At 39.6% G+C, this 11,973-nt stretch overlaps 1 protein-coding gene across 1 annotated transcript in view; it reads right to left on the reverse strand.

Moving 5' to 3' along the window:
* Window positions 1–11,416, reverse strand: part of GABRR1 (gamma-aminobutyric acid type A receptor subunit rho1) — a 48,574-nt gene extending 37,158 nt beyond the window's left edge. Inside the window, exon 1 of the mRNA XM_023587660.3 lies at window positions 10,921–11,416. Coding sequence (XP_023443428.2) covers window positions 10,921–11,042 — 122 coding nt within the window. The 5' untranslated portion in view covers window positions 11,043–11,416. The remainder of the gene's footprint in view (window positions 1–10,920) is intronic.
* Between the last annotated feature and the right edge of the window lie 557 nt (window positions 11,417–11,973).

Here is an 11,973-nt window from a genome sequence, read left to right on the forward strand (position 1 = left end):
AACTGTAACTACTGTTAAAATACCCAACATATATCCGAACATTTTTATGAACCCTATATACATGTCCTGGAGAACTCCCTCCCAACCATGTGTCCCCCATCAATAACCCCCCACACCAGCATTCCTCCCCTACCATTGTTGAATCCCTCTGTGGTCCAAAACTTCTTATAAAATGAAGCCTGGGAAACGGACTTGGCCCAGTGGTTAGGGCGTCCGTCTACCACATGGGAGGTCCGCGGTTCAAACCCCGAGCCTCTTGACCTGTGTGGAGCTGGCCCATGTGCAGTGCTGATGCGCGCAAGGAGTGCCGAGCCACGCAGGGGTGTCCCCCGCGTAGGGGAGTAGGGGAGTAGGAGTGCGCCCCGTAAGGAGAGCTGCCCAGCACGAAAGAAAGTGCAGCCTGCCCAGGAATGGCGCCGCCCACACTTCCCGTGCTGCTGATGACAACAGAAGCGGACAAAGAAACAAGACGCAGCAAATAGACACAGAGAACAGATAACTGGGGGGGGGGGGGGGGGGGCGCGGGGGGGATTAAATAAATAAATAAATCTTTAAAAAAAAAATGAAGCCTAATATATTGCCAAATTCAATTAATAAGAAAATGAAATAGTAGTGGTAGGTTTAAAGATTAGAAATAGAATACATACTAATTTAGAAAAACTAATATAAGGTAAAAATAAACTGGGGTATTGAAAAATTGGAAGATTCATAAAACTTTGTTTCTGACATTTTGCCTTTCATCACTGTAATAGGTATTGCCCTGTATGTACAGTGGCAAGGCAATTTCTTTCATTTCTTCCTCAGTGTCTACATTCTTTCTCTTCTTTTTTTTTAATTTTTAATTTTGTCTTCAAAAAAGGTTTAGATCATGGTAAAGTCACATATACAATATAGGGAACTCCCATACATCCAACATCAAACCCTTTTTCCCCCTTCCCCAGCAATGATCTTTTTACATGTTCATGTTGTATTTGCTGCAGCTGATGTACAGATATTGAAACATAGTTATCAAACATAGTTCCATTTTTGTTTACATTATGGTTTATATTTTAGACTGTATAATTTTCTAAATTTTTAGTTACCTTATGTTTTACATTACGGTTTATATTTTAGCCTATAGACTTTTATACATTTTTGGTATAATTTAACATGTCCTATATCCATCATTGCATGATCTTGTGGAACACTTCCATTGCCCCCCAGGTACCCTGCTGAAACTTTCTGAACATGATAAAAGGTATATATGAAAAACCCACAGCTAACATCATTAATAATGGTGAATTCCTAAAATCTTTCCCTCTACGATCAGGAACAAGACAAGGATGCTCACTATCACTCCTTCTATTTAACACTGTGTTAGAAGAACTTGCTCGAGCACTGAGACAAGAACCAGATATAAAAGGCATTCAAACTGGAAAGAAGGAAGTCAAAATTTCACTATTTGCAGATGACATGATCCTACACATAGAAAGCCCTGAGAAGTTTACAACAAAGCTTCTAGAATTTATATATGTGTTCAGTAAAGTCGCAGGTTATAAGATCAATGCGCAAAATCAGTAGCATTTCTGTACACCAAAAATGAGCAATCAGAGGAGGAAATCAAGAAATAAATACCATTTACAATAGTAAATTAAAAAATCAAATACCTAGGAATAAATTTAACTAAAGATGTAAAACACTTATACACAGAAAACTACACAACACTATTCAAGGAAATAAAAAAAGACTTAAAGAAATGGAAGAATATTCCCTGTTCATGGATAGGAATGAAGGAAGTAAAGACTTGTTGGCTGAAGAAAATAAGACATAATGTTACTTAGGAAACAGAATAAGAAAAGAATGTTCTTTGTTGAGACTCACTCCCTTGGTCAACAGGACAGGAATGTCTCTGGTTAAGATTTACTAGGTCAACAGGCCAGTTCAGTAGAAAGAACAAAGTCACTTTGAAAAGTTAGAAGGTAAACATCCTCTCCCTATTTCTAACGATAAGATAACAACAACAAATCTGCATGTACTTGTTAGCATGTAAGCTTTCTCTATAAGTATGTAGCTGAATAGAAATAAACTTGTCTGTAGGCATTGACTTGCAGATCTCCTGATCCCTTCTCTCTTGTCCTTCATTCCCGATACCCTTCCGGCTGGCAGCAACATAGGAAGACTAAATATCCCAACTGATCTACAGATTCAGTGCAATCCCAATAAAAATCAACACAGCATTTTTTAATGAACTAGAAAAAGTAACTATGAAATTTATTTGGAAAGGAAAGAGGCCCTAAATAGCCAAAGACATATTGAAAGAGAAAAATGAAATTGGAGGAATCACCTGACTACAAAACATACTACAAAGCCACAGTAGTGAAAACGGGATGGTATTGGCACAAGGATAGACACTGACCAATTGGAACCAAATTGAGAGTTCTAATATAGATCCTCATATATACAGTCATCTGATATTTGACAAGGCCACCAAGCCCACTCAACTGGGAGAGAATGGTCTCTTCAACAAATGGTGCCTGGAGAATTGGATAGCCATGTGCAAAACAATGAAAGAGGATTACCATCTCACACCTTACACAAAGATCAACTTAAGATGGATCAAAGACCTAAATGTAAGAGTCAAGACCATAAAGACCTTGGCAAACAATGTAGGGAAGCATCTACAGGGCCTTGTAATAGGAAATGGCTTCATGAACTTCACACCCAAAGCACAAGTGGCAGAAGAACAAATAGATAAATGGGACCTCCTCACAATTAAAGCCTTTTGCACCTCAAAGGAGTTTGTCAAGAAAGTGAAAAGAGAGCCTACCCAATGGGAGAAAATATTTCATAACCATATATATGATAGGAGACTAATATCATGCATATATAAAGAATTCCTATATCTCAAAAATAAAAAGACAAACAACCCATTTTAAAAATGGGCAAGAGATTTTAACAGATGCTTCTCCAAAGAAGAAATACAAATGGCTAAAAAGCACATGAAAAGATGCTCGAAATCACTAGCTATTAGGGAAACGCAAATCAAAACCATCTTACTACCAAATGACTGGTGGCTATCAAAAAAACAGAAGACTACAAGTGATGGAGAGGATGGGGAGGAATAGGAACATTCATCCACTGCTGGTGGGAATGTAGAAGGATCCAGCCATTCTGGAGGACAGTTTGATGGTTTCTCAAAAAACTAGCTATAGATTTGCCATATCACCCAGCAATCTTATTGCTGGGTATATACCCAGAAGAACTGAAAACAAGGACACAAACTAATATATGCGCACCAATGTTCATAGCAGCATTATTCACTATTGCCAAAAGTTGGAATCAATCCAAATGCCCATCGATAGATAAATGGATAAATAAAATGTGGTATATACATACAATGGAATATTACTCAGCTGTAAGAAGGAATACAGTACAAACACATGGGTTAACATGGCTGAATCTTGAGGACTTTATGTTGAGTGAAGCAAGCCAGGCATTGAAGAACAAATACCACATGAACTCTCTGACATGAAATAAGCAAACCAAGCTTCTCAGAGAGCTAGAGACTAGATGATAGGCTTACAGGAAAGTGGAGGGGAAGAGGAAGGTTGTAAGCTGAAGCCTAGATTGGTGAAATCTATGACAAAGTGGAGGTAAGTGTTGGTACAGGGAAGGAATAAGATGGGGGCATAGGGATACCGTTGGGTGGGGCTTTGCAGGCTTGAAGGGGGTTAGGGTTGGAAGGATGGGTCAGATAGCCCAAGGAATTGGGGGGAGAGCTGGAGGGAACAGTTGAACATGGGAGATTGTCAGGTATGTGGTTGAAACTCTAATGTTGAGAAAACTCTTTAGAAAATATTATAAGGAAGGAATACCTGTTGAAGGTGCTTAAGGGGGGGCGGCATCTGGCACAGGGGCAGGCTTCTAGGGAGTGTGTGAGTGCTCATCTTGTCATAGTATGTTATATCATTGGGTGGACACACCATACAGTGAGTGGGAAGGTACACCCACATCCTGGGGAGGCCTGATGTTCTGAAATAAAGGGAATTGTGTCTCTTGAGAGAATTGGTGACTCCCAATGGGGGAGGACAGTCTAGTATGTCAAGCCCTCAGCATTGTTGCAAGTATCTGTGAATCTGGTCCTTCAAGTAGTGAAGACTGTCACTTTTGTTTTTTTAGGAGGTGCAGGGAATTGAACCCAGAACCTTGTACATGGAAGAAGATGCCCAACCACTTGAGCTACACCCACCCCCCCTAGATACTTCAAATACAAAGACAACTTGGGAGCAGTGCTGTGTCTGACCACATTAGACATCTGGCCTCAAAGCAAAGGCAGCCCCTCAGGGGACTCTTCCTAGGCTGGTGGAATGAGAAACTGCCCAAACATCTCTTATCGGTGTCTGTCCTACAATGGCATAATTGAGGCTCTGAGCTTTGATAGGTTAACTGAGCTTTCCAATATTCAATGTATTTTCACATACATTGACTCACACAATCCTCACCACACTGAGGTGACAGATATAACTGACTCCACTGAACAGAAGAAACTGACTTCAGTATATTAAGTGGCTCGTCCAAGGTCACGGAACAAGCATGTGGCAGAGCCAAGGCCCAAGCCCTGGCCTTCTTACCATTTGCTGGTTCTCTTCACCATTTTCCCATCTGGCATGATAGCTTTGGATTCTTGGGATCACCTTTAACTATTTGCATCCCAACCAAACTTCAAAGCAAATCAAGGACACACATCCAGGGGTCGGTCCATTTTCCTTATGGGCACACACATTCATGGGAGAGGAACAGAAGAGAACTAACATTGCTTTATTTTGTGTTAGACTCTTGAACCTGCCATCTTATTCCATCCTTCGACCACCTCTGGCATGTGCTATCCCCATCTTATAGCAGAAAAAATGCAGCCCCAGGAGGCTTCCTTGCCCAGTAGCTAGTAAGTCATGTAGTCTGGAGTGAGCACAGGCCAAACTCTGCCACACTTTATTGTGGGAACTTTGCTGTTCAAGGCACACCTCCAAGTTTGTTGGAGAACCAAGTTATGTATACTATTACAACAGGAAAAAATGCATCATGAGGAGGACTGTGGGAGGTTATTTTTACTATGAATATTGTGGTTGAGGAGAGCATTTTGTGTATGAGTTAGGAAATTCTCTGCCTAAAAAATAGTTCTGGATGATCTTTGAAAGAGGCCAGTTTCATATGATTAGATGAAGGTGGGAAACAATCTGAATCACTTATTCACGCCCAAAGAAAGGCAAAAAATTACCAAAAGTATTAGGCAATAAATTCCATTGTTTCTCTGTTAATGTCTTTGCAGTTATTTCCTCTAGGCATAAATACCACAGTGAACTTTTTTTAAAAAAGATTTATTTATTTCTCTCCTCTCCCCCTCCCCCCTCTCCCCCACCCCAGTTGTCTGTTCTCTGTGTCTATTTGCTGCGTGTTCTTCTTTGTCTGCTTCTGTTGTTGTCAGTGGCATGGGAATCTGTGTTTCTTTTTGTTGCGTCATCTTATGTCAGCTCTCCACGTGTGTGGCTCCATTCCTGGGCAGGCTGCACTTTCACGCTGGGAGGCTCTCCTTATGGGGCATACTCCTTGTGCATGGGGCTCCCCTACGCAGGGGACACCCCTGAGTGGCATGGCACTCCTTGCGTGCATCAGCACTGTGCATGGGCCAGCTCCACATGGGTCAAGGAGGTCCAGGGTTTGAACTGCAGACCTCCCATGTGGTAGACGGATTCCCTAACCACTGAGCCAAGTCCGCTTCTCCCACAGTGAACTTTAACCCTGAAATCAAGTCACCTTGAAAAACTACTCTTGGAAGTGACTATCTTCATCTGCTAATATTGAAATGAGTGGATAAGTTCTTGGGGAAAGAAATGAAAGGGTCATGAATCAAAAATATGATTAATTTAATCTTGTGTACCTGAGATCCAATAATGATTTATGAACTTGTGAAAAGCAACCAATAGAACAGTACATTTTATGTCATTTTAACTTCTTTCCCAACAAGTGATGTACACAGTTTAGCACAGGTGTTAAGGATATTGGCTTTGGAATCTGACTGCCTGTTTCAAACCTGGGCTGAGTACTTAGTAGCCGTGTGATCTTGGACAAGTTACTTATACTCTAACTGGTTACTTATACTCTAAACCTCAGTTTCCTCCTCGAATAAAATGGAGGTAACAATAGTACCCACCTCCTAGGTTGAAAGAATTAAATGAAAGGTAAAGTGCATGCCTGGTATATGGCAAGCATTAAATAAATCCTAGCTCCAACAGATTATTATATCCTTTTTGCATCCCTATACATTCTTTTGGGTTTTTTTTCTTTTTCATTTATTATTATGATTACAATGTTTAGAGTTCCAAAAGCAATCATTTGAATATTCATTCAGTCTTTTAACGAATGAGCACCTACTATGTGTCGACCACTAGTGTAGACCCTGGGTAATGAGCAGGGAACAAAAAGAAAAGTCCATGGTCCTACAAGTCAACAACAAGAAGACAAACATGCCAATTTAAAAATGGGCAGAGGACTTGAATGGACATTTCTCTAAAATAGGTAACACAAATGGCCAATGAACACATGAAAAGATGCCCAACATCATAAGACATTAGGAAAGTGCTGATCAAAACCAAAAAGAGATGCCATTTCACACCCACTAGAATGGCTATTATTGAAAAATAGGAAATAACAAGTGCTGGAGAGGATGCAGAGAAATTGAAAGCCTCATACATTTTTGGTGGCAATGTAAACTGGTACAACTACGGTGCAAAATATTTTGGTGGTCCCGCAAACAGTTACCAACCCCGCTTCTAGGTATATACCCCAAAGAACTGAAAGCAGGGACTTCAACAGGTATCATAAACCAAGGTTCACAGCAGTATTATTCACAATAACCAAAAGATGGAAGCAACCCAAACATCCATCAACAGAAGAATGGATAAACAAAGTGTGGTATAAATACACAATGGATTATCACTTACCTTAAAAAGGAATAAAGTTCTAATACATGCTACTTTATGGATGAAACTCAAAGACATCTTGTTGAGTGAAATCACCCAAACACAAAAGGACAGATATTGTATGATGCCACTTATATGAAATAACTAGAATATGCAAATTCATAGAGACAGAAAGTAGAGTGCAGGTTATCAGGGGCAGAAGTGGGGTGGGAATGGGGAGTGAACGTGTAATGGGTACAGGGTTTCTGTTTGGGGTGATGGGAGAGTTGGTTAGGAATGGTGGTGATGGTAGCACAGCATTGTGAATGTGATGAATCCCACTGAATTGTATGCTTGGGAGTGGTTGAGATGAGAATTTAGGTTGTATATATGTTTACACAATTTAAAAAGAGAATGACTAAAGAGACAATGGTAATTAAATGGAATATGAGCTCCTGGACTGGATTTCATAATGGAGGAAAAAATGCCCAAAAGGACATTATTGGGACAATTTGGGGAAAAAAAGAAAATAGAACATATATGTTTTAAATCAAAGTTAATTTCTTAACTTGAGAACTGTACTTAATGAGGTAACATAGTGAACATCCTTGTTCTTAGGAAATAGATATGGATTAAATTTTCAAGGAGCAAGATATATACTAACTACTCTCAAGTGTTTAGAAAATGATAGCTAGATAGAATGATATAAAAATGTGGCAAAATGTTAAAAGTTGGTGAATCTGGGTCTCTAGGTATGGGTATATAGTGGAGTACTCTATATTGGTTTTGTATTATTTCTGCAATTGTCCAATACATCTGAAATTATTTCAAAACAAAAAGTTAAAAGGAAAGAAAGTCCCTGCTTTCGTGGACCTTAAGTTTCAGTGGGACGTTGGGGTGGAGGAGAGACCTTAAACAACCCACTGATATGTTAGCTGTGAATATGATAGAAGCAGGGTAAGGGGTAGGGAGTGGGGGCTTCTCACTCACCCTTAAATCAGTCTAATTCTGCCTGATAATTCTAGTTCCTTAAAAGCTCTTAGTTCTTTCTCTGCTGCCCTGTTCATTCCCACGATTATGGCCTAATTTCAAGCTTTCACTGTCTCTCATCCTAAAACATAGACTGCGGATTAGTTTCTCTGTCCCCATCCTTCCCGTCCACCGACCACCCTGCCCCTAGTGTGGTCTCTCTGCAATGGAAATCAATTGATCTGGATCTTTACTTCCAGAATAAACCTGAATTCTTTAGCATGATAAAGAAAGTACTACAGTGATGCTTCTGGCTTCTGGTAGAATCAGTTTGCCCTCCAGAGCCTGTGGTGTAGACAGGTTAGGCAGACAGGAGAGACAATAACTTAGTTCATTCTAAAAAAATTACCCTATGCCCTGGCATTCTGATTTTAACCCAGCATGATCTGTGAAGGTGGGTTCCACCTGGACGTGCCTCCCCGTGTGAATAATGTTCCAGGGCTGGGACTAGGGTGAGGCAAGTGTGGGATCTAGGTGCAAAATTTCAGAAGGCGCTTAGGTACACCATCCTGAGGATGAGCGTCTCTTTACATTTTGTGCCCTAGCCCTGACCGTGCTGTGTGCATGCATTTACCCTGCTTCTGCTTTATGAAAGAACATTTATGTAATCTAAGTATCTTTTAAAAAATAAAAAAATGAAAAGACAAAAAAAAAAAAATTTTGTTTAAATCAGGGGTTCTTAACCAGGGGTCCATGGACCTGGGAAAGGTTTCAGAGGTTCCGTGAGCTTGAATTGAAAAATCAACTTATTATCTTTATTTTCTCTGACCTCTAACTGAAAGCTAGCATTTCCTTCATTAATGAATATATGCAATAAGTTACAGTATTACTTATTTCATATTTAAAAAATAAAACCTAACTTGACTTCCCTATTAAAAAGAAAGAAAGAAAGAAATTACAGCACCTTCTGGGCTTAGAGTCTGGATCAAATTAAGTGAAGCTTTTTAAAAGTTTAGGCTACATAAAAAATATGAATCCTGGCTGGTAGGGTTATTAATTAGGCTCACCATTTTGGACAGCATTTCAGCCAGATATATCTGGAGCTTTAAAAGTTCTCATTCCATTTGACCCAGTAATATCATTTCTAGGAATCTATCTGAAGTAAAAAAAAAATCATGTATATAGACAACTATTCTTTATGTACAAAGGTATTCACTCAGAATATTTAGTGTAGCAAAAAGGAAGCAACTAAATATCTATAAATGGAGGGACTTGTTAAAATGATGGTATAGTATACATTATTATGCAGTCATTTGAATGTTAATTCCACGGATTTTTAAAACAAAGTTAACGTGCTGACATTATCATGGTGAATAAAATCAGGTTATAAAACTGTGTGCATAGAATAATCCCAAACTATTTAATATTCAAAATATACTTAGCAAAAAGACTGGAAGAAAATGCACAAAAATGTTAACCAGGTTATTTCTGTATTCAGGGGTTATGGGTGATATGTGTGACTTTAAAGGTTTTTTCCCCATGGACTTTTAAAATTTAAATAATGGTCATGTAATAAGAAGATGTAATAATAAGAAGATATAATATAATATCTTCCTTTCAAGGGAAATTTTTAAAGAAAACCTGTCCCCTCTCTGGGACTTCTCAATCATCGGCATTTTCTAATGGATTGCCACTCTAACTGTGGCTTGGCGGAGAAGCTGAGAAGGTTTTGATGGCAACTAGCAGGATTTATTGTTGTTTTTAATCTTCATTAGCACATTTTGTTCAAATAATCTCTATGGCTGCACCACTCCACAAATCCAACTTCTCTTTGCCCAAACAACTTCTCACTCTTACTTTAGCAGGCATAGGGCTTATGACAGCCATTTTCTTGGTGTCCCAGGGCTCACTGCGACCACTGGATATTTCAGCTCCTCATATTGTGATTTTGCTACAACAGCTTGAAACATGCTGTGAGCCATGGGTGGCTGCTCAGAGCTCTCACAAACCCCAAGAGGGTAGTTACTGAGGAGCCAGACACCCAGCCCTCCTCCTAGCCCAAACCAGGAAATTGGACTTCCTTTTGTATTAATTGATATTTCTGACTTCTAGTCGTATTTACATCCAGAAATAAAGCCGAGGGCTCAACTGGGAACCAGGGCTGGTGTTGCTATGTTATAGAAAAAGAATACAGGACGTAAAATCAAGAATGCCCTTACTGCTTCCACTTCCTCATTGTAAAGAGAGGGAGAGGGTTAGGTGTCCCAAAATGCCATTTTGTATTGACTAATGCTGGGCAAGCAGGTGTGCAGATTTACACACACACTCAGTGCTGCCTTCAGAGCCACCCAGGTCAGGCTGAGTGCTGAGGGGTCGGTGGGCTGTTACAAACCACGGGTGGCCCTTACCGTGTTGGCAACAAACAAGCAACTTGTCTGCAGGCGATTCTGTCCCTGCACCCACCCAATTTACAGATTGGAGACAATTTTATCATCCTTCTAGCTACACAGCTTGAAGAGGGCTTCATTTGTTTTCTTTAAAAAGATTTAAAAATGGACCCACAAATCTACCAGAAATAATTAGAACTGACAGACTTATTCTCATTAATAAGCAGTCCCACTGGTTATTTCAGAATTTGTAATATGTCCTAACCCTAGGATTCAGACACTAAGTAACTGCCCAGACACCAAATAACTGCCCAAATTGAAAAAAAAAAAAAAAAAGTGCATTTATTTTTTTTTCCAGTTACCTATCTTTCATCCAGAACACTTCTTAAGGAATTTAAGTTATACAAAATAGCACTGTATCTAACCTATCATTTTAAAGAAATGTATCATTTTAAAAGAGAACAGAATTCTATCTAAAAGCAGGGAAGCAGGAGGACAAAGGGAAAACGAAAACGGCATCCACATAAAACTCATATGCTGGAAACAATGCTCAATTTCCAGTACAGTACCATGAGCTGAGTTTGCACACCCTCTTTCCCTAAACCCTTTATTTCTGAATATCTACTCACCTGCCTTTTTTAGCCATCTCATGTACTTCTCTTCCTTGCCAGTGCACTCTGCCTTCAGTGACCAAAACCCGTCCCCACCACAAAAGGAAGATGCCAAATTTCATGCTCTGGACAGCCAACATGGGTTTCAAATCCAAACAGTTCTCTCAAGAAACAGCAAAAAGAAAATGGATATTCCTTTTCTCTCTTAAGACATTATTGGTCTATTCATTACCAGGAGGATGTTTATTCAGGCCAAAAAAAAAAAAAAATCAACCCACAGTATGTAATCTGGAGAGCAGGAAAAAACAATTTCTGTTAAACCTATAAATCCTTCTACGTCAGATGTCAGGGATTTTCTGAACTGAGGATGACTCCCTGTGTCCCTGTTGAAAATTATTTGGGCTGGTCTAGATTTGTTCATTGTCAAAAGCGGTGAATATTTTGATAAAGGGCATATATCTTCTGATCCGATGAACAGAAGGAAGGAAAAATGGACCAAAGCAATTTCCAAAATGAGAAATGTCAGGGGTGCTGAACTGCTTTGCATGTCATGTTAATGAGCTCCTCCCTGGATCTATTTTAAGCGCCCAGCCATTATTATTTTCTTTAGCCCAGCCATTATTATTTTCTTTATTTTCTTTAGTTGGATTTGGACAGCTTCCTGCCCCCACTCCTCCTTTCTGTGGTTGAATTTGTGGAAACTCAGGACTCAGTACCTGGGCTGGTCATTTGTGTAAGGTTAGAAAGGTGACTGTGGAAAAGGCTTTCTATATTTGTTTTGCACAAAAACAGACAAATCTCCTCGTCAGTTACATGATTCTTATTATGAGCCCTTATCAGGCTTATCACACTTGAATATTATCAGCAATAAATTAACTATAGACCCTAAGGTTGTTTTCTGTGGACAGTTTTTATTTTTCTTTGATGCTTGCCTAAAGACGCTGCTACAGTCTACAGGCCAGAGTGTGTGTCTTCAACAAAGAAGGACCAGAGCCTCGCAGAAAAGGGTCTCATCAGGTATTTCAAACCATTGAATCTTCAAAACTAAACTTGATGTGGGCTATGGGTGGA

Source organism: Dasypus novemcinctus, chromosome 11, assembly GCF_030445035.2.
Source record: "Dasypus novemcinctus isolate mDasNov1 chromosome 11, mDasNov1.1.hap2, whole genome shotgun sequence".
NCBI classification, from domain to species: Eukaryota; Metazoa; Chordata; class Mammalia; order Cingulata; family Dasypodidae; genus Dasypus; species Dasypus novemcinctus.